This window comes from Vigna angularis, chromosome 4 (assembly GCF_016808095.1).
Source record: "Vigna angularis cultivar LongXiaoDou No.4 chromosome 4, ASM1680809v1, whole genome shotgun sequence".
In the NCBI taxonomy this organism is placed as follows: domain Eukaryota; kingdom Viridiplantae; phylum Streptophyta; class Magnoliopsida; order Fabales; family Fabaceae; genus Vigna; species Vigna angularis.
The window spans coordinates 29,352,002-29,375,503 of record NC_068973.1 but is presented as its reverse complement, the minus strand read 5'-3'; the positions used below and the strand labels follow the sequence as shown (position 1 = coordinate 29,375,503).

Sequence of the window (23,502 nt, the reverse complement as noted above, 5' to 3'; positions counted from 1 at the left end):
GCTTTCAATCAACACTTCCAATTTCTTTTATTTCGAATAACTTTTATTATGCAATAGTATGGGTGATGATAAATTCAAGAATGTTGAATTTCTAAACAAAGACACAAGTGAGATGAACCATACTCTAGATAAATTCAAGTACGTGTTTGGTGAGATACAAACGATATTTTAATAACTAGTCTGTCTGTCACCTTTTCATTTGATAAAGTTATTATTGTAAGTTTTTTTATAAGCGTAACGTCTTCTTTTCTCTCTCGTTTTTTAGTGGCTACAAAACCTGCCTTCATTTATTGAGCACTTTTTCTTTACCACAATTATTAAACTTCATATAAAACGCCAATGAACAACTAAAAAAAGCATAATATTTAGGTTAGTGATTAAATTGAATTATATAGATTAATTTTTTTTCGAATACAGGGTAAAATAATTCCACAAAACACACCTTTACACTTTTACTCCTTACCTGTTTGGGTAGTTGTATCCATCCTTAGTCCAAATTCTCCTTCGTCCTTTCTCGAAACTGATCGGGGATACTTGTCAAAGGTACTCTGATGCTTAGTAAACAATCTGAATGGGTCATACCAAAGTCTTAAATTCACAATAAATATATGATCAAATATCTCCTACCTTTTGTTAGAGTGTAAGCTGAGTCAGTTAGTTAGTTAGCCGAGTCAGCTGTTGTTTAACTATCTTGGCAGTTATATTTTTCCTATTATAAATACTGAACTTTTGTACCTATTTTAGAGTTGATTTTGTAAGTGAGATCAGTGAATAATACAACGTTTCAATGCGTTTAAAGTTTTGCTCTTTTCTTTCTCTGGTCACTTCATTGACCGTGCGGTGCAACAGTACTTGAGCGTTCGATGTTGTTCGTGCCCTGCTGGTTCGTTCTCTAGCATCAGTACGACAGTGTTCTATTGGTGTGCGTTACTAGCGTTTAGTGCAGAAGCATTAGCGTTCGGTTAGGCGCACTAGGTCTAAACGCTCGTTCTCTTGTCCAAACGTTCGTTCTCTTCCTTTTATAACAATGGTATCAGAGCCAGGTTCGACACTTGGGAGCTTCAGAAATCATCAAGGCTTGGCGGAGGCTTGGTGGAAAGGTGATTGAAGCGTGAAGAAGATCAAGACTGTGTTTCTTGGTGAAAGATCGAGGGTGTAAAGAATGGCCAGTAGTGATATGTCGTCCGCTAATCTACCAATTCTCACGGAGAAAAAATGGAGTAGATGGAGTACACAAATACGGGTTCTACTCAAATACCAAGATGTGCTTGAAGTGATTGAAGGTGATCATCAAGAATTTCCTATAGGTGCAACTGATGATCAGGAGGCCGAGAAGAGAAAGAAAGACAATAAGGCGTTGTTCATTATTCACCAATGTGTAGACGATGCTCACTTTGAGAAAATCCAGCATGCAAAGACTACAAGGGAAGCTTGGAGTATCTTGATCAGGTGTCATACTGGAGGTGAGATCAAGAAGGATAAGTTGCAGACGCTAATGAGGCAATATGAGTTGATGGAGATGATGGAAGGTGATAAAGTTAGAGAGTACTTTGACCAAGTGATTGTCATCACCAATCAGATGAAGGGATGCAGAGAAATCATCTCGGACTTAATGATCATTGAAAAGATCATGAGGTCTTTGCCTCAGAAATTCGACTACATAGTTGTGGCTATAGAAGAGTCAAGAGAGCTGGATAAGATGAAGATAAAAGAATTGCAAAGTTCCCTAGAGGCACACGAGATGAGGCTGCTTGACAGAAATCAAATCAGAAGGGATGATCAAGCATTGAAGGTGCATCATTCCAAGAATGAAGAGAAGAAGACATTCAAGAAATGGAAAAAGAAACGTGGTAAAGGGAAGTGGAGAAATGATAAGAGCAGTGAAGATCAGGATAAGTCTTCAACAGAGGAAGAAGGCAAACCAGATAAGAACTTCCGCAAGAAAGACAGAAGGAATGTTGAATGTTACAAATGTCATAAGTATGGGCACTACTCTAATGAGTATTATACTGAAAAAGGAAAAGCAGAAGAAGGGTCAAGGAAAGGAGGCCTACGTAGCTGAAGAAGAGTTTGATTCAGAACCCCTCACATTGATGGCAACTACATCTACAGCAAGATACTCTCAAGATCAATTGTGGTATTTGGATTTGGGATGTGCGAATCATATGATGTGCCACTGAGAATGATTGCTGAATGTTGATGAAACCAAGAAGAGTAGGGTGAAATTTGCTGATGAAAGCACTTCAAAGGTAGAGGGAATTGATGATGTTGTTATCAAAAGGAAGAATGGCTCACGTGTCATTATAACTAATGTGTTGTTTGTGCCTGCAATGAGGTGCAATCTTCTAAATATTGGCCAGTTAATTCAAAAAGGCTTTATAGTAGTAATGGGAGGCTTCAATAAGGTTGAGTTGTTTGATAAAAGCAAAAACCTGATCTTGAGGAGCAAGATCTCGAAGAATAGAATATTTCAGATCAACCTAGTGAAGTCTACAATGTGTGGAAAATCTGGCAATACAGTAGAGCCAAAATTAAACTCTAGAAGCAGAAAAAATGTGCAATCTAGAAGCAGTAGAAGGAGACACAAGTTGCCAAGAGATTTCGTGAATGTGAGGTGAATACTAATACACATACTGGTGATGAGGAAGATCTGGTGCACATAGCTATGTTTGCAGGTGCAGAATCGATCGATCAAATAGAAGACTTAAAGAAATTTGTGTGGAGGGAGGCAATGAAAGAAAAAGTTGATTCCATTGGGAAGAATGGAACCTGGAAGTTAGTTGACCTTCCAGCTGGAAAGAAGAAAAGCATTGAAGGGAATGCTGCCAAAGAGGCATCGAGAGTCACAGGTGAACCGAGACATGAAGAACGCGAACACCAAAACACACGACCACAACATTCATTCAACCGAGCGGGGCGTAGCTCAAGAGCGTCAAACTGGAAACTGCGCACTCAGTTTGTGCCCTCACACCATTCGGTCAGGTCACTCAGTCGCTCTTTCGCACTATTTGGTCTTGGTCACACAGCTCGCTCAAATTGGCATCCACCTTCGCCACGTGATTGGGAAGGACAGTTGCTCAACGGACTGGCAAGTGTAGTTCTACGTGTCACCGAACACATCGTTCAGTCTCGATGCTGCGCAAGGTAGGCTGGCGAGGATGGGTGCTACCTCCCTAGGTGATCGGCTTAGAGGGGAGTGTTAGAGTGTAAGCCGACTCAGTTAGTTAGTTAGCCAAGGCAGTTGTTGTTTAACTGTCTTGGCGGTTATAGTTTTCCTATTATAAATACTGAACTTCTGTACGTATTTTAGAGTTGATTTTGTAAGTGAGATCAGTGAATAATACAACGTTTCAGTGCATTTAGATTTTTGCTCTTTTCTTTCTCTGGTCACTTCATTGACCGTGCGGTGCAACAGTACTTGAGTGTTCGGTGTTGTTCGTGCTCTGCTGGTTCGTTCTCTGGCGTCAGTACGATAATGTTCTATTGGTGTGCGTTACTAGCGTTCGGTGCAGAAGCATTAGCGTTCGGTCATTAGTGTTCGGTCATTAGCGTTCGGTTAGGCGCACTAGGTCCAAACGCTCGTTCTCTTGTCCAAACGCTCGTTTTCTTCCTTTTCTAACACCTTAATCCTCTATTTATAGTTTTTGAATTTAGGTGTAAGATTAGTGAAATCTTAATCACGGTCAAATCTCAACTCATTAGACTGGTACTTACTCTTAACCTTGACTTTTTATGTTCTTTAAGAAGTATTTTGTTGTTGAGATCAATTTCTGACCTCCACTTTTGCTTGACGAGATGACCTTTGTGTTTGTCTTGCTTAAAGTATCTAATATCTAAGCCATTCACTCTTCTTTAGTGACCACCCGACCATATAATACAAATTCTTTACCAAACTTAATATCAATTTTCATGATGCAAAAAAAGTTAGGTGATTTTTTTTAGTTCTCTCTTTATTTTTAAAGTTCATTATAGTATTATAAGAAAATATTATGTTATAAATACATTTTATAAAAATTAAATGATAATCTTTTAAGCACCAAAATATATATATATATATATATATATATATATATATATATGTATATGTGTGTGTATGTAGTTTTTATTTTATAAAAATACCTCTAGTGTCAAGTGGTAGGTGGCTAAGATTTATGATACAGTAAAACTTGAATAGGAAGTCGAAAACGAAAGTGAAGAAAAGTTACAACTCAAAGACATTTGATTATTTATTTATTATTATACGGGAAAATTGATTTAAGAGTCTAATATTATATTAGAAAAAATGGAATTCCTAGAAGATACTATTTACGAGAATATTTAGTTGGTATTGATATTAAAGATCTACTTAGCAAAAATAAATAAAAAAGTTAAAATGTAAAAGAAAGTAGATGTAATAATTATTACAGAAAAGAGGTTCCATTAATTGGTGAGATAGAATGTAGTGGTTATTAGAAGTAAAGTAATCTTAAAAAGAAATTGTGAGAAACATGGCACATTAAATAGAGTGTTGACATGCACATGCAGATGTTGTTGTGGCAGAAAGAGAATGGAGAAGATCGAAAGAAGACAGTGGGTGATTTGATTTGATGAATTATTAGAGATTGAAGAGTTTTGTATTGTTTCTGCACCGCTAGTTCAAAGTTACATAAATTGGCCCCTGCATTTGTCTGTTTCCATTACTGAACGTGAAAGGGAAACATATGATATTTAACTCCTTCTGTTGAGATTTTGTTGAAATTAAACATAACAAATGCATATGTTTCCTCCCTCTTTCTTTCTCGTTTCGTTATATCCTCCACCAAATTATCACTTTCGTTAAATCTTTGGACCCACACCTTATCACTATTCACTTTCTTTTTCTTCTGCACACAATTCCATAACATAAACTACCCTCACACTATATTTACTGTTTCCCTTATAATAATTATTATTCTTACTTTTGTTTCGTTTTTTAAATATTTTCCGGATAATTTTTTCAAACCTCTCTATTCTGCAATTTCTTGTTAAAAATTGAGTGCTAATAATTACAAGCAGATGCATTATTTGCGATCTGCATTTAGTAACATTTTGACTTGGATTGTTTCTGCAATCAACACTGATTTTCTTCCAACAAAAGTTTGAGATCACCACCAACTCCGTAGTTGTTTCTGATGAACTCATGATGCTATCTATTAGGAATTTTTGTGCGTCATTTCTTTCTCTCTCTGTATATATCCATAAACTTATTTATAAGTGATTTTTACTCTCATTCTCATTCACGTTAGTGCTACTTTACGAGTGTCAAAGACTATGACCCGCGACCTGTAAAATAAGAACGGGTTAGATTCACATTTTTAATTCATTAATTAATTAGTTAATGGATTATAATATGTTAACAACTTTTTGATAATAGGTCATATATTATTATTTTATTGATTTGTTTAAATTTATTTTAAAAAAATATTTAAAACAAATTAATCATGTAAAAAAATTATAAAAAAAATTGTTAAAAGAATATTTTCCTTAATTAATTTTGGTCTGGTTTATCTAACTCATCAAGCTTACCAAATCTATTTTTATTTTTATTTTTTTTAAATTAAAATAATTAAATATATACCATAATGTTATAAAAATATAAATATACAATAATATTATAATTTAAATCATTAATATATATTTACAAAGATGCAATTACTAATTATAATAAAATAATTTAATATATAAATATAATTACTATTTTAATTTATTCAATTAAAATTATTAATTAATTAAAGTTTATAGAATATTTTTATAATTAAACATGTTTTAAATATTTATCTATAAGTGTATATAAATAAATATTAAAAATAAAAAAATTAAAACAAAAATTAGATGATCAATCTGCAACCCATCCTATGATAAGACAACTTGTAATTTTTGACCTATTTTCTAGTGGTGTGGATCAGTCTACTTAATCCATTTTTGGTATACTAATTACATACCAAACCAAAATACCAAACCAAAATGGGTTCATAACTTAAATAAAATTACATTTGCCTAACTCTAATTATGAAATACATCTTATGAATCACGAAGAGGATTTTTTTTTTTTAATAAATTCAACTAAAAAAAATGATACAACAATACAAAATGATTGATAAATGAAAAACAATAGTTCTATCTTAACCATATAAGACTATTTTTTTTTTCACAAAAACTATAAATAATTTATCTTAGAAAACATTCAACTTCTGTATAAAATCTTTGAACTAATTACAAAAGTGACTAAAATTTTACTTACACTATAAACGTAAATTATAAGACTTATCAAAGTCATCCGTCAAAACTATTTAATTAATATAAACGTAAAATTTTACTTACACTGTACCGTTTTTATCCTTCTTATAATCTTTCCTCATGTTCTATCCATGTAGTAAGCAATTCACGACCCCAATTCATTGAACTTATTTTTGTTATATTCTTGAGTTTCTTTCTAAAATAAACATTTTTTAGCGTACTTTAGGTTCAAAGATTGAATTTCTTGAAGTCATTCATTGTTTACATACAAAAGAGTTTAGTTTTTTTTATAATTGAAATTATTGTACTATTTTACATTCAATTCTTAAAGCTGTATAAATAAAATTACAGAAACTAAGTAGTACTAGAAAATGTACTATTATAATTTAATGAAATTACAAATTTAAAAAATCATATTTTTTGGTAAATTAATGCATAAAAAATGAAACCTATATTATTATTTTAGTGAATAAACAAATAGTCTTTTCGATTTGTAAAGCGGTGGATTAAACGGGTTATGTGTTAAAAAGAAAAATGTAAACATTATTATTTTATTTTTATGTGATAGTATTCATAGAACCTGACACTTCAATTTTTTAATGATGTTACTTATAATGGTAAAGGATAATACTAAATGATTAAGGATAATTAATAATACTAAAGTGAAATTTGAGTTTTTAAGAGTTGTATAATTTATTATGTGGTTGTAAATGAAAAATCCACTTTCTCTATTATAATTGAGGTTGGTTGGTTTTTAAATTATTCACTAGTTACAAATCTAACTATTTTTTTATTAATGCCATTAATTAAATTTAGCACGTCAAGTCATAATATATAAATTTATGTTATTTGTATTTTGATTTATATTAAATTATTATTTATTTTTAACTTAATACTTTTTGTTTAGACCCTATTTTTTTCTTTAATTCTAATTTTCTTTCTATTCGTTAACTTGCATTTTCACATTTTCTTTCTAATTTACGTTAATGATGATAAACATTTCGAATAAAACAAATTTCTCTTGGAACAACTTCCTCATAAACACAAGTCTAACTAAATGGTGTGATGTAGAAAAACCCTAAAAAAACACACTACTGAATCCTCTATAATTAGTCTTTTTTAATAAACAAATACCTACTAATTAGTAATTACACGCTTTTCACCTCCGTTTGAAGATATTTGTGCATTAATTAATCACGTAAGATTATCTTTAGTTGTGTTTAGTTAACTAACAACCTTAAAATTACACAAATTTATCTTTACTTTTTTCATGAAATTTGTGCATCAATAAATTATGTAAGATTTTAGCTTTGTCAATGGATACACTCTTCTCTATTACTCTACTCTATCATGCTGAAAAGTACTCACAATAGTTGTTATAACCACAATTTAAAGGATGGTGGAATTGTGGACTAAAATAAAAACAAAGTATTATTTATAGAGGAATTAAAATCAAAATAAGTATACTGAAATAAAAATTATATCAAGTAACGTGTTACATGAGACGCCGAAACATACTGTCATTGATTCCTCTACCTAGGTAATTAACGGCTAAAACTAACATAAAAATTGAATACTGCATGAATTATTTTAATTTATTTCAAAAGAAATGGTAATTTTTTGTTCAAACAGGCAACACAGCACAATCCAACAATGACTTATTACTAAAATTTTGATAATTTTATATTTTTTAAACAGTCATTAAATATCTTTTAATAATATTTTTTTTTTGAAACCCGAAAAAATAGTGTTTTAGAAGTGGTGATAATCTAAAAAAACTGAGACTCGATTATTTTAATATTAAACATTTTTATTATAAATAATTTTGTAAGCGAGTTTGATTATTTTAGAACGTATTATCTCTCTAGAAACCACTTTTCTAGAGTTCTTTACTTTTTCTCTAAGAGTTCTTGATATCAAGTCATCTATTTGACGATCAGAAGGTGCCTAGACGATCACGGCGTCAAGGTCTACAACCTCAACCGATCAATTCGTTGTTTAGAGCAAGTAAGTCAAAAACCCTTTTCTTTGGTATTCTAGGGTTCTTGATCATGCACGATGTTTCAGTTTTGCATGGATCAAGACTCTCTTCTTTGTTTCTTGGTTCAATTGAGGTTCTAAGGTTTCTCTTTAATTGTCAATCGGTGATTTGTAGGTGTTTTTAGAAATTCTTTGTGGTGCAAGCCTCGGTTGGGGTATTTCTAGAGCTGTGCGAGTTGGATAGAGGTAAGGGAAGCTAGATAATTGCTTTTAATTGAAGTATGTGGTATGAGTTTGATGATATATGAGGATTTAACTGTTTAGCTGAAAAATGTTGTTTTGTTTTAGTAATAATTTAAGTAATGGGTGAAATTCATGTTTTGTATGTTGATGGATGTTGTAAACATGTGGAACATGTTGTGTGTATGTTTGTGATGCGAAATTGATGTTGATGAACTGAATTGTGCTAATTGAACTGTTAAAGGAAAAGAGTAATCTTGGTTGTTGGTTATTTGGTCTAAAATAGGGTCTAACGTAGTGAAATGGTGAGAAATGATTGATGAACTAATTGGATGAAGTTTGAGTTGCTTATGAATTGGTTTGAGTCACGTTCAATACTTTGTTTGGTAGAAAATTCAGTTAGGAGTGAGTGGTGGTGATTGTGTAGAGTTCAACTTGATTCTAGAACTCAAACTGAGGAAGTGAACTAGTGAAAACGTGAGTTAGAGGTTATGTGCTCAAATGGTCAGTTTGGAGAGTTTTGGTAAGTCATTTGAGATTTGTTAGAGCTCTTAAGTTACTTGAAATTGTACCACAAGTGGTAGAATTCAATTTGAGTCTCTAAGTTGAGCTTTTGTGAGTTTTTGATTGAGATCTTGTAGCTACTTGTTTAGATTGATGGTAGAAGGGTTTAAACACACTTAGTTAAGTTTAATTAAGTATATAACACAATCTAGGAGAGTTAGAAGTTGGAAAAAATAGTTAAAATTGGTAAAAAAATTGGTACATGTTGCGTAATTCTGCATAATTTGGTGTTGTAGATTATGCAGACTCGCTGAGCGAGTGGATTCGCTCAGCGAGTGGTGGTAGAGGTGGATGTTTCTACCACAGGACTTTCGCTTAGCGAATGGTATGCGCGGAGCGAATTGTTGAGGTCTGGGAGCACTGTCAGTTTTATTCGCTTAGCAAATGGTATGCGCTGAGCGAAAATATCAAATTTTTTTTAACTAAGATTTATATGTTTTCTTAAAGTGTGTACAATGTATGTGAATGTTTGAATGATTGGTTTCTACTACTTGTTGTGGAGTATGAATTGAATAGTAATATGAATTGAAATACATAAGGTTTGATTCTTGAGGTCATCTATGTATTGGAAGTATGGTTGATGGACGTAATTACATGATCCTCACAGAGAGGTTACATGGTGGTGCCGAGTGTTATGATTTAAAGTGAAAGTATGTGGTTTCAAAGTAAGTTCCAAAGTGAATGCTCTTGGTGAGGTTCAAGTATTTTAGAATGAATGCAGGAGCTCAGTCTTGGGGGTTATCTTGAAACTCCAATGGTCTTTCATTCTCACATAGAAAGGATTGGTCCATGTCGTGAGGAGTAGTAGGAGGTCTTAGTCTTGAAGGCTTCCAGTATGCTCCAAGGCCCGAAACAGACTAACCTCCTGAGTGTGGTAGGGTGAAACCCATTGACAATGACTTTGCAAAGCAGTAGAAGCCACCACGAGTGCACAACACGTCATAGCTCGACAATCATTCTAAGTCCGGACAGTCAAGTCTAAGTCCTAACATGTTAGGATGTTTTGAACTAGTTTATTTTGCATGAATACTTATGTATATGTGGTATGTTATATCAATGTATGAATTCTTTTTAAATCTAGCTTACCCTTGTTTTTGTGTTGTCTTTTGTGTGTTGTTTATCTTTTGCGATGATCACTTTAATGATGTGAGCTTAGGGATACAATCTTTCAGTTGACTCAATGGGAGGTTGGGAGTGAAGCTTGCACTTTAGGTTGTACTTTTATTCTTCAGGTGAAGAATTTTATTCATAGTAAATTTGTCGTGCTTGTTATATCATTATCCATGTAATGTTCATTTTAGTAGTTTTATATTACTAAATTGGGATGTTACATTTTTAACCGTTATATTATTTATTTAAATTACACAAATAAAAATATAAGATTTCGATACCCTATAAATATAAGTGTATTTCAATAGAAAAGCATATTTAAATTTATTGTTCTTTTATATATGAAAATTTTACTTTCTTACTAACTTGCAATATCTAATCAATTTTTTAGTGCTGTCAAGATTGATTATAACCTGTAGGTCAACTCGATCTACCATAAGTTTGGAATGAGTTAAGTTTGAAAAAAATGAAATTTTTTATACGGGTCAATTTTCAACCTGGTCCACGTGGTGAGCCAATTTGACTCACCAACCCACCTAGTTTAATTTAATTATTTATTATTTTGTATTTCAATATTATTAGTTCACACTTTTTTTTTTATGTAATAAAGAATATTTTCAAGAGAGCAAAATATTATAAATTTATTCATTTAAGACTCTAATCTTATAAGTGGATTAGTAACACAAAAAATAATCAATATTATAAACTTATTTATTTGTCTTTTAAACTTACTTTGGATTATATCTGAGTTGTATATTACTTTTTTATTTTATTTTGAATTGTATCAAAGTGAAATTTATTTAAATTACAAAAAGGTTGTATCTTTTTATTTTAAAAAAATTTGTGACTACGTGAGTTAGTGTTTAATCTGTCAACTTAATGTGGATCGGGTCAAATTCAAATTTTTCCGATTCGTTAATAAATGAATCAAATTAGATTAATTCACCTGACTCGTGGTAGGCCGAGCCTGATGAAATCTAATAACCCGTTTTAACCGTACTAGTTTTTTTATATATAAAAAAGTTTCACTTTCTTGCAATATCTAAGAGCGGACAAATAAAAATTTCACTTTCTTAATAACTTAATATCTAAGAGCAGAGAGATAAAACCTCACATAAATAAAATTTAAATTGTAATTATATTAGAGAATTGAAAAATGTATTTAAGTAAACATATTGAATCGGCAGCAGCCCCTGCAGCGCAGCCAAAGGATTTATAATGGTTCGTAAAGCTGACGGCTAATATTTGACTTTGCTCATATTTTGATCTTCTTCGTATGTTTTAATGATGTTGTTATATCAACTGATGACATGCACCTTTTGTTGTTTCATTAAGGTTGGAGTTTTACTTTGAATGAATGTCATACACGTGTATGACTGGTGAGTAAAACATATTCTGTGGTTACGGCCTCTTATAGTTGTTTCTTCCCTAGCTAAGTAATTTTCAGAGACTATCTCGTTAACATGCTGAATTTCCTTTTCTGATTTTCTTCCATTAATTCGCTTTCTAGAAGTGACAACTGGTTCCTCACCTCGCTATTCTCTTTTACACCTGTTGCAAAGCACAACCTTAAGAAATTAAAATGTTCTTCGTGGACTTTAGGAACGTGCATACCTATCTTACGTGTGTTTCAAGATATGAATATTGATGAAGAAAAGGGTAGCTACGTGAGACAGAGCACCGGCGAGATCACGAGGGAGAATAAACTAACACAAATAATCTTATTCATGCTTCTCTTTCATTCATCAATTTTTTTTTATGGCAGGGCCAACAAACATAACCAAACAAGCACCAAGAAATCTAGCACCTAAATAATACTAAACAAATAAAAGTTCTAGAGAAAATGATGCAGCTCATCTAGAAGCCTATTTCAAAGTCAAAAACGTCTTTATTCATAGTTTTTATAAGCTGAAGCCACAAAAAGAGACAAATTAAAATCCCCACGAGTGGCGCGAAGACTGCTGTGGCCAAATTCTGTTGAATTATTTGGATTTGTTACTTCCACGCGTTTCTTTTATTATCCATGGTTTCATTCATTTAAAGAGGGTTTCTCTGTAGCATTCTATATTGATCAATGTACCACCATGTTTTTTTTTTAATTTTAAAATTACTCTTTATATTTAAAATATTTTATATCCCACTTCTTTTCTTTAACAGATATCAACATTTATTGAAGAAAAAATTCTTCAAACAGATATGCTACATCCGTACAGATGTGTCACATTTGTTGAGTTTTTTTTTTATTAATTTATTATATTTTTAAATTAATATATAAATATTATTTAATTTTTTTAAAAATTTATTATATAATTACATACAAATTAGTTTTATTTTATTTAATAAAATAATTCTTATTAATTTAATTTATATATTATTATTTAATTAATTTTTATAATATTTTTTATATTATTAACTAAACAGATGTGTAGTAAGGTTTTTTTATTTTCTTTTACTTTATTAATTTATTATATTTTAAATTAATATATAAATATTATTTAATTTTTTAAAATTTATTATATAATTATATATAATCTAGTTTTATTTTATTTAGTAAATTAATTATTATTAATTTAATTTATATATTATTATTTAATTATTTATTATACAAAAAATTAAGTAAACGATGTGTACATCCGTTTTCTGTAAGTTTTTTTTATTAATTTATTATATTTTAAATTAATATATAAATATTATTTAATTTTTAAAAAAATTTATTATATAATTATATATAAATTAGTTTTATTTTATTTAGTAACATACTAATTTATTAATTTAATTTATATATTATTATTTAATTAATTATTATAAAACTTTTTATGTTATTAAGTAAATGGATGTGCCCATATCTCTTAACGGATGTGATTACATAACATCTGTAAGTTTTTTTTAGTTTATTTAATTTATTATATTTTAAATTAATATATAAATATTATTTAATTTTTTAAAAACATTATTATATAATTATAAATAAATTAGTTTTATTTATTTATTCCAGTGAATGATTTGGTGGTGGTGGAGAGAGCAACACTCTCATTTAAATAATGATTTGGGCCGAAACCCGCGATTTGTTTTGGGCCCAAGCATTTGGGTGTTGCAAAAAATATCCCAGTGAAGCCCATTCCTAATAAATACAGTGAAGAGCGAATAGCTGTGAGGGATAATCGTGTTGCATGGGCCTGAGTGCCGCTTCCGTACTGAACCAGCTCCTCCGCAAGGAAAACCTGAAGCCACGGCAACCACCCGAAACCAAAGCAGTGATCCAAACGATCCTCACTTACCTCGAAGCGGGTCGTATCCGAAAAGCTACATCTGTTCTCTTCGCCTTCCCAGAACCCTTCCCGTACTCTCTCTATGCTCAATTCTTTCGCCTATGTTCCTCCTACCGCGCCATCGTCGAGGCTCGCAAGGTCGAGTCCCACTTGCTCACCTTCTCCCCCAATCCCCCGATCTTCCTCCTAAACCGCGCCATCGAATCATACGCCAAATGCCACTGTCTCCGGGACGCCCGCGAACTGTTCGACGAAATGCCCAGACGAGATGGCGGCACTTGGAACGCCCTCATTACTGCTTACTCCCAATTGGGTTTCCCAAACCAGGCTTTTTCCTTGTTCCTCTGTATGACTAGGTCCGGCTTTTTGCCCTCGGAGGTTACTTTTGCAAGCGTTCTTGCTTTTTGTGGTGCGGGTTCTCAGCTTCTTCTTTCCAAGCAGGTTCATGGGCTGGTCACAAAGTTTGGCTTTTGTGGCAATGTGATTCTTGGGAGTTCACTTGTTGATGTCTATGCGAAGTGCGGGGTTATGATTGATGCTCGCAGGATGTTTCATGAGATTCCGCAGCCTAATGCTGTCACTTGGAATGTGATCGTGAGGCGTTATCTTGATGCTGGTGACGCAAGGGAAGCGGTTTTCATGTTCTCGAGGATGTTTTCCACGGCGGTTCAGCCGATGAATTTTACTTTCTCTAATGCTCTGGTTGCGTGTTCAAGCTTGTCTGCACTCCAGGAGGGTATGCAGATTCATGGGGTGGTTGTGAAGTTGGGCCTCCAAGATGATAATGTTATTTCGAGTTCGCTTCTGAACATGTATGTCAAGTGTGACAAGCTGGAGGATGGTTCTCGGGTTTTTGATCTGCTTGGTTCGAGAGATTTGGTGTCTTGGACTTCCATTGTTTCGGCGTATGCAAAGAGTGGGAAAACTTTGGAGGCAAGAAAGCTTTTCGATAAGATGCCTGAACGGAATGTGATTTCATGGAATGCAATGTTAGCGGGATATGTTCGGTGCTTTGAATGGTCCGAGGCGTTAGATTTTGTATATCTCATGCGTAATGAGATTAAATATGTAGATCATGTCACACTCGGTTTAATGTTAAATGTTTCTGCGGGTATTTCGGATCATGAAACGGGGAAACAGATTCACGGATACATCTACAGACATGGCTTCCACTTGGACATTAGGGTTAGCAATGCCCTTCTTGACATGTATGGTAAGTGTGGGAACTTGAACAGCGCCAAGATTTGGTTTAACCAGATGAGTAAGTGGCGTGACAAGGTTTCTTGGAATGCTTTGTTGGCTAGCTATGGGCATCATCAATTAAGTGAACAGGCGTTAACAATGTTTTCAGAGATGCAGTGGGAGACAAAACCAACCAAATATACATTTGGAACCCTTTTGTTAGCTTGTGCAAATACCTTTGCCCTTTACCACGGTAAACAAATTCATGGATTCATCATTAGACATGGATTTCAGATAGATACTATAATGAGAACTGCTTTGGTCTACATGTACTGTAAATGCCGTTGTCTTGAGTCTGCTATTGAGGTTCTGAAGGGAGCAGTTTCTAGGGATGTGATAATTTGGAACACCATAATTTTGGGATGTTGTCACAATCATAGGGGTAAAGAAGCGCTTGAACTTTTTGTGATGATGGAAGCAGAAGGCGTCAAGCCAGATCATGTGACCTTAAAGGGCATTCTGCTGGCATGCGTTGAAGAAGGCCTAGTTGATTTTGGAACTGAATGCTTCTCACTGAGCAGTAAATACAATGTCCTTCCTCGGCTGGAGCATTATAACTGCATGATTGAACTCTACAGTCGGCATGGATCCATGCATGAGCTTGAAAATTTTATGAGGACAATGACCATTGAGCCCACACTTCCTATGTTGGAGAGAGTTCTTGATGCTTGTCAGAAAAATGAGTGGTCAAGATTGGGAGAATGTATTACAGAAAAAATTAATGCATTCAAATACTAATTAATTTCAACCTTTAGGGTGCGTGCATTGTAGCAGCCAGGGCAGAGGATGTTGGTGTTGTCATAAAGACAGTAAGTCACATGGCAAATACATGCAGTGGAATATGACTGATCAAGGTCTATATTGATGACCATCAGGTTAATACATGGGTGTGCTGCCGGAGCATGGATACTTTCTGCCCTTGTAGTGAGCAAGACATTCTCCACTTTTGCTGAAGCAAAATGATCGTGGTGACTATTGTCCTGGGATGCAGCAAGCTTTAAGATTTACGATGAGAAGTTTATGTTTCAAGTTATAATAAGCATATACAAAGAGAAAGGACAAACTCCGCTTTTATCGCAACATTGCCAATTGATAATGGCGTCAAGGAGGGATGATTGACATACTTGGATTGTTGTTTAACATTCATTGGAGTAAATCATATTACATAGAGGCATTGACCAGAAGTGTCGTATTTTGAAACAAACTGTTTCTCGATTGGAGAATAAATTGCGTAAGGAAGCTTTTCACTGGATTTGAAATTCTAGACCGTAACGAAATTATTTGCTGGGAAATGTGAAGGATCGTTATTGACAGTTGGCATGCTGAAGTATGATTGCTACCTCAATCAAAATTACCCCAATGAAAGGAGGTTTGTTGCTAACTATACGGTGGATTATTCTCGGCAAGATGGTAAAGCAGGAAGCTGGATTATTCTGAGTAAACATTTAAAGAGGGAGAAGTTTTCCTCATTTTCTTTACTTCCCTCGTAATATTTCTAATGTTTCTGCTGTCCAATTAATGTTAAAAATAAGTATCATTCTTTCTATCTGGTTTGATTCTTTACTTTTCTTCATTGCTTTAATGTTGTTGACAGGTTTTATTACTAATTCTACTTGTAGCTTTAGTCTTTAGGTTCTAAGGGTTGTGCCTGTTATGCTCTAGTGTATTGTTCCAAAATTTGGGAGTGAAATTTATACTGTTTTGTTGTTTTTAGTTATTAACTCTTTTCTTAGTTTTCTTTTATTGAATTCTTTATTCTTAACCTGATACTTCCGTGTCTATAGTATTTTATTATTTTTAAGCAGCCCTATAAATATTCCCTTTTTCTCAAATGTTTTATACTACATCCTCGACTTTTATAGCTCATGTTAAGTAAGCAATCCTTGCCCTAAAATGGGTTACCTATCAAATATTAAGTGTTTCCTATCTGGAAACAGGGAGACAATTTTACCGTCGGAAAACTTGAGACCATTAAATTGAGAAATTAGCAGATGATCCTAAATTATTGAAAATCTCTCATAGCTCAAGCTCTAAGTGAAGCATCACAATCCCACGTAAATCCCATCCAAATCCTTAAAATGCCCTATCATAAGGTGTTGGCTCAAACTTTCATCTGACAAGGAACATGAACTCACCATTGAGTAACCATTGCCCTCCCTGATATGGTTTCCTAATACAATGCCCACCTGATTACACAACTTTACTTTACTGACAAATTAATCTGGTATTGTAAGTATTGAGAAGTATACCATGGAAAACAGCAAAGGTTATGAAGAAAAATAATGGACAAGTATCACAATTATCATTATTTATACAACTTGCATCGAAGGAGCCAAAGTTCTTTCGTTTCACATATCTTGGAAAGTAAATAAATTTGGGGGATGCAAATGTATGCAAAAAATGAAGTTGAAATTATAGGATTGTCAAAAGAATATCAAAATACCACCTTCTCCCTCAAGATGTCTGACACAGATGATAACAAGTATGACATTTTACTAGTCAGCAAAATGTCATTAATGAAAATAAACTAAGGTTTCGGGCAGACCTTGCTGAATCTTCTTCAACGTCAAATATCTCCCTTGGACACAGAGCTGAAACAGCAGCATCAGCTGCAGCAGCTGTGATACGAGGGTCAACCACGTTAGAGATCAGTCCCACCTAATTCAATACATATAAAATCCATGGTCATACTGAAGGAGGTGAAAGCAATAACTGATTCGAAAGCAACTTTATTTAAAATAAATATCAAACATTACAACCAATATGCACGTTTTTTCGTGCTTTTTATTCCTGGACATTCAATATATACTAGAGATGAGATGGCAAAAGAGGCATTTACACACTGTAAACAGGTATGATATGAGCCTTTCACAAAATTAAAAAATGTTACACATAAGATAACGCCACAGCGAGTCAACAAAAAGGGAATGCAACAGATTAGAAAAATAACAGAAGGACATGAAATTCAAGACTACCTGGTTCATTATCGAACCACTGGAATCTGACACGGGATTAATATGCTGTCTTTTGGAAGGACTTCTCTTCACAGCATTTCCGTTCTGCTCATTTTCATTTGTAAGCTTAGGAGGTAGGTCCTTTATTTTTGAAATTTCTTGCTAGTCGGATGAAGATTATGGAACTTGTTTTGCATTGTTAACCACGATGCCATTAGCACTACTAACGTTTACATTTCTGTGAGCAGGGTCAAACATGAGGTCTCCAAAAGGAAGCTCAATTAGTTTTGAGATACAATCAAGTATAGTCTTGGTTTGAACACTTCGTGAAATAAGTTCCTAGTCATGCCCATGCTTCAAAACAGATTCCAAAAGTAGAAGAATTTCACCCTCGGTCCAGACAGTGTCATGCCTGCCACTATTTTCACTTGACTCACTCAAACATGCTTCGACAGCATACATTCAAGAGGCCATGGGGATGTTAAATGAAGTCAATAAACTACATTTCTGTGAGCAGGGTCAAACATGAGGTCTCCAAAAGGAAGCTCAATTAGTTTTGAGATACAATCAAGTATAGTCTTGGTTTGAACACTTCGTGAAATAAGTTCCTAGTCATGCCCATGCTTCAAAACAGATTCCAAAAGTAGAAGAATTTCACCCTCGGTCCAGACAGTGTCATGCCTGCCACTATTTTCACTTGACTCACTCAAACATGCTTCGACAGCATACATTCAAGAGGCCATGGGGATGTTAAATGAAGTCAATAAACTCCATTTTCCAACAGATCAATATAATACATATGTAAGGGTGGAAATGGTTTACAAGTATACGAAGCAGAAAACAGTCTCCTCGATTCAGAGCATGAGAAATAAAGGTTATCATGCAGTTCTCAAAATCCCTCCCATATTCACACTTCTACGGGCATAAATTTAATGTAGAAGATTTTAAAACGAACCCAGTGCAAAGCACCAAATAGCACTACGTGAAACAAAATGTTAGATGACCTCCACTCCTTCACTCATATGAAGAGGAAATAGAACCAAAGAATCGCACAATCAATCAATACACAAAAAAAATAAAATATTTTTTTAAGAAAAAGAAATAACCTGGGTACATCGGTAATGTCCTGAACCACGTTTGCCACCACTAAGCCCACGGTTCCCCTCTTTCTGCCTAATCAAATCCCCATAAATATCTGAATAGGTGGCGAGCGGCGGCAATTTGAGAGAAGCCCCGGTCGCATTTCCATCAGTCTTCGCACCGCGAGGCACCAACATCGGCTTCAACGAGTTCGGCGTGGCCGCCACCCGAATCCCATTGAGGGTTCCTTCTTCGAGGCGAACCTTGCACGGCTTCTCCTCCTCCTCCTTCTCCGCGTCGGCAGCAGAGGGCTCGCCGTAGTATCCCTGTTAAGCCCATTCCTATGCAAAGAATGTAAATACAATGGTATGGAATTGCAAGTTTTGGCACGAACGTTTCAGTCCTGCTCCTCCATTCATGAAGGCAGACAACTCCACGTGGCATTCCTTAAAACTGGCATTCTGAATTACTCAGTCACCGTCGCAAACCGTCTTCTTCAACTATATACTCGCTGCGGTTTTCTCCGGGATGCGTCCCACTTGTTTGATGAAATGCCCAACACAAACCCTTTCTCCTGGAACACCCTCGTCCAAGCCCACCTTAACTCAGGCCACACCCAAAGTGCCCTCCACTTGTTCCATGCCATGCCTCACAAGACCCACTTCTCATGGAACATGGTCGTTTCCTCATTCGCCAAGTCCGGACACCTCCAACTAGCGCACTCTCTTTTCAATGCAATGCCCTCAAAGAACCACCTTGTCTGGAATTCCATAATTCATAGTTATTCCCGACATGGGCATCCTGGGAAAGCACTTTTTCTCTTCAAGAGCATGAACTCTGACCCTGCACAAATAATGTATCGTGATGCTTTTGTGCTGGCCACCGTTCTCGGGGCTTGTGCTGAATTATTGGCTCTCAACTGTGGGAAACAAGTCCACGCACGTGTTTTCGTTGATGGTCTTGGGTTGGAGCTTGACAGGGTTTTGTGCAGTTCGCTGATTAACTTGTATGGCAAGTGTGGTGATTTGGATGGTGCTGCTCGCGTTATGAGTTCCGTGAGGGAAGTGAATGAATTCTCCTTGTCAGCTTTGATATTTGGTTATGCAAACGCTGGCAGAATGAGGGAGGCGAGAAGGGTTTTTGACAGTAAGGTTGATCCCTGTGTTGTGCTGTGGAATTCGATTATTTCAGGTTACGTGTCCAACGGTGAGGAGACGGAAGCAGTGAATCTTTTCTTGGCAATGCTTAGGAATGGTATGAGGGGAGACGTGTCTACTGTTGCTAATGTTTTGAGTGCAGGCAGTGGTTTACTCGTTGTAGAACTTGTTAGGCAAATGCATGCCTACGGTTTTAAAGCTGGGGCTACTCATGATGTAGTGGTTGCTAGTGCTCTGCTTGATGCGTACTCCAAATGTCAAAGCCCTTGTGAAGCTTGCAAGTTGTTTAGTGAGCTCAAAGCTTATGATACCGTTTTACTTAATACTATGATCACCGTGTATTCCAATTGTGGAAGGATAGAAGATGCCAAATGGATTTTCAATACGATGCCTACTAAAACCTTAATTTCATGGAATTCAATCCTAGTTGGCTTAACCCATAATGCGTCTCCAAGTGAAGCATTGGATGTTTTTTGTCAGATGAATAAACTGGACTTAAAAACGGACAAGTTTAGTTTTGCTAGTGTTATCAGTGCTTGTGGCAGCAAATCATCCCTTGAACTTGGTGAGCAGGTCTTTGGTAAAGCTATTACCATTGGACTCGACTCCGACGAGATTATTTCTACCTCCCTCGTTGATTTTTATTGTAAATGTGGTTTTGTTAAGATAGGGCGTAAAGTTTTTGATAGAATGGTAAAAACTGATGAAGTCTCGTGGAACACAATGTTGATGGGGTATGCCGCAAATGGATGTGGAAATGAAGCATTGACACTCTTTAGCGAAATGAGGTATTGTGGTTTCAGACCTTCTGCCATTACTTTTACTGGAGTTCTTTCAGCCTGTGATCATTGTGGTCTGGTTGAAGAAGGAAGATATCTGTTCCACACTATGAAACATAACTATTATATAGATCCAGGGAGTGAACATTACTCTTGCATGGTTGATCTTTTTGCTCGAGCAGGATGCTTCGAGGAAGCAATGGATCTTATGGAAGGGATGCCTTTTCAGGCTGATGCAAACATGTGGTTGTCAGTATTGAGAGGCTGCATTGCTCATGGAAACAAGAGTATTGGCAAGACGGCTGCAGAGCAAATCATTCAGCTTGATCCTGAAAATGCAGGTGCTTATATACAATTGTCTAACATACTTGCATCTTCTGGGGATTGGGAAGGGTCAGCACTAGTAAGAGAACTGATGAGAGAAAAGCATGTTCAGAAGATTCCTGGTTGCAGTTGGGCAGATTACTGAATTAGAAAATCTGCTGACCTTTGTAGTTTCCAGGTGAATATTAACCAATCTTAAGAGGATAATTCTGGATCGCAATAAGCTTGGAACCACCGTTACCCTCCAAATTGTTTTGGCTTATTTTCAGCTGACTTGCTGTTTTCAAGAGACTGATTCAACGAGCAGCTTAAAAGTATGTAGCAGAAGTTGGATTAAGTCCGTTTCTTGCTAAAAGTGTTGTGGGTGTCTAGTAGGAGACTGAAGCACAATGTTTTTACCCAGAATACATGACACTGAGTGTTGGACTATTGAAAGCAAAAAATGGTTTCTGAAATGTCACATTTTACCCAGTTGTGCAGATCGTTGCAAATTATCACAGGTTTAGTAGTCTAGCTGATTGGAACAAAGTCTCTCTTCTGGCAGACTTGGAATATTTGGAATTATGCAAATGTTGTGATTGCATTGGTGCTATAGGTATTTATCATAAAGCAAACGTTTTGGGACGTTAAGTAAGAGGAAAAGGATTTTGATCCCAATAATTCCCCGACCCTACCATTCCCTCCAAATACAATTGACTCTCTACACTCCTTTCCTTTGCTATTGGTTTTGGACTTAGATGTGTAAATTAGTCCTCTCTGCAGTGCTCCAATGAAGCCCACAATTAACCAGACTGAATTTTATGTCCATGTTTCACATGCTTACTTATTTTTATTGAAAAATATCTAATTTATTAGTTGGCTTAAATGATCCATGTTCAAGTCCAAAAATGACTATATTTTTAAATTAAAGAAAGAAGATGAATAGTTTTAAAGAAAATTTTATGTAAGTAAATCAAACCGAAATTAAATGTATAAATAAACCCATGAAGTTTAGGATATTCTAGTTCACTGTTTTAGATTTTGAATACTTTCTTCTAGTGCTTTTAGTATTAAAATTCTGTTTCAGTTTTCCATTAGTAGTCTAAACTGGATTAGTTTGTTTCTATAGATATTTCATTTGTGTTCCAGTTTTAATTTTTCAGTTTTCTAATTGCTTAGTTAGTTATAGTTCCTTAGTTAACTGTGCTTAACCTCTAGGTTCATTTTTCCATGTCTTATAATAGACAATCTTGTTACATGTTTTAAAATTTAATAAACAATATGATAGAGGAATAAAAGTGTATGTTAGGAGAAATAAAGGCGGGAAAGGAAGTTAAGAGGGAAAGTCTGTTAGAAGTTTGTTAGAGGGGCAAGATAGTATAAATAGTAGTAGAATAAGTGGAGAGGGGTTTTTTATCAAATATTTTACTCTTGGGAAATTAGACTGGACTGTTTTTCCAGTGGAGGAAGGGAGGCTTCCTTGGGATTCCTACTTGTCATTCTGTTTGACATACTTTACAGAATTAATGAAATACTCATACATTCATTTCTTTGTTATTGTTTGAGTGTTGTGAGAGGGGAGAATCATCTGTTACGGTTCTATGCATAAAAGAACCTAACAGATTTGGTCCGACCTGCCGGATCCAGATCGGAGGAGTGGCACGATGGAGAACAAGATGAATGCACTGGAGGAAAGGTGGGAAGGAAAGTTCGAGTCCATGGAAGCCATGTTGGAAGAGATTCGAGAGGAGATGAGAGGAAGGGTTCGAGACGGGAATCGCGACCGTGGAAGAAGATTGGTGAAACACGAGAGAAGAAGGAACCAGGGAAGGAGTTCGGAGGGCAGTCATTCGGTTAATGGAAGTCGAGAGACGGAGGAGGAGGAAGCGGAGGATGAATCGGAGGAAGAAAGGGCGGATGTACAGAAGAGTTGGATGAAGAGAGTGGAATTACCCACTTTCGAAGGGATCGACCCGACGGGATGGATCGCAAGAGCAGAGAAGTTTTTTGAAATACAGAGTGTAACCGAAAAGGAGAAGATGAAGCTGGTGTATATTTGTATGGAGGGAGAAGCGAACTACTGGTTTCGCTTTTGGCGAAGAAAAGTTAAGAAACATACCTGGGCGACGTTAACGGAGGCGATGGTCAGGAGATTTGGAGGTAGACACCGGGGAACGATCTTCGAAAAATTAGCGGCAGTGAGACAACGGGAATCGGTGGCGGAATATGTTCGGGAGTTCGAAATCCTGGTGGCTCAGGCGGATGGCGTGACGGAGGAACAGTTGTTGGGGTATTTCTTTGCAGGACTCCAAGAGGAATTAAGGGATCTTGTCCGACCATACGACCCTCGCGATTTGTTAATCGCGATGGAAAGGGCACGAGATGTGGAGCAATCGGGGCTGGTATCGAGGGTGATCAAAGGAGGCGCGGGGAGTAAAGGAGGACCAACGTGGGGGAAATACGCTGTAAGTGGGGGAACAGTAGCTAGCACGGAGATCTATCGGGGGCCATCGGGGGGACGCACAAGCAGCAATGGAGGTATGGGTCAGAAGAAAGAGGCAACGACCAG

General features: G+C 35.5%; 3 protein-coding genes and 1 pseudogene across 3 annotated transcripts; 3 read left to right on the top strand and 1 right to left on the bottom strand.

Annotated features, from left to right (window-relative positions):
* The first annotated feature begins 1,162 nt into the window (after window positions 1-1,162).
* On the top strand, window positions 1,163-2,062 carry LOC108330431 (uncharacterized). The gene has a single exon (XM_017564916.1). The coding sequence runs from the start codon at window positions 1,163-1,165 to the stop codon at window positions 2,060-2,062; it is 900 nt and encodes a 299-aa protein (XP_017420405.1).
* Window positions 2,063-13,216: 11,154 nt separating this feature from the next.
* Window positions 13,217-16,374, top strand: LOC108329863 (pentatricopeptide repeat-containing protein At3g26540). The gene has a single exon (XM_017564218.2). It carries the CDS (start codon window positions 13,320-13,322, stop codon window positions 15,396-15,398), a length of 2,079 nt encoding a protein of 692 aa, XP_017419707.2. The 5' UTR covers window positions 13,217-13,319; the 3' UTR covers window positions 15,399-16,374.
* Window positions 16,375-16,982: 608 nt separating this feature from the next.
* Window positions 16,983-19,023, bottom strand: LOC128196261 (SWI/SNF complex subunit SWI3A-like; annotated as a pseudogene).
* Window positions 18,821-21,810, top strand: LOC108329910 (putative pentatricopeptide repeat-containing protein At1g77010, mitochondrial). The gene has a single exon (XM_017564291.2). The coding sequence runs from the start codon at window positions 19,063-19,065 to the stop codon at window positions 21,097-21,099; it is 2,037 nt and encodes a 678-aa protein (XP_017419780.1). The 5' UTR covers window positions 18,821-19,062; the 3' UTR covers window positions 21,100-21,810.
* Window positions 21,811-23,502: the final 1,692 nt, after the last annotated feature.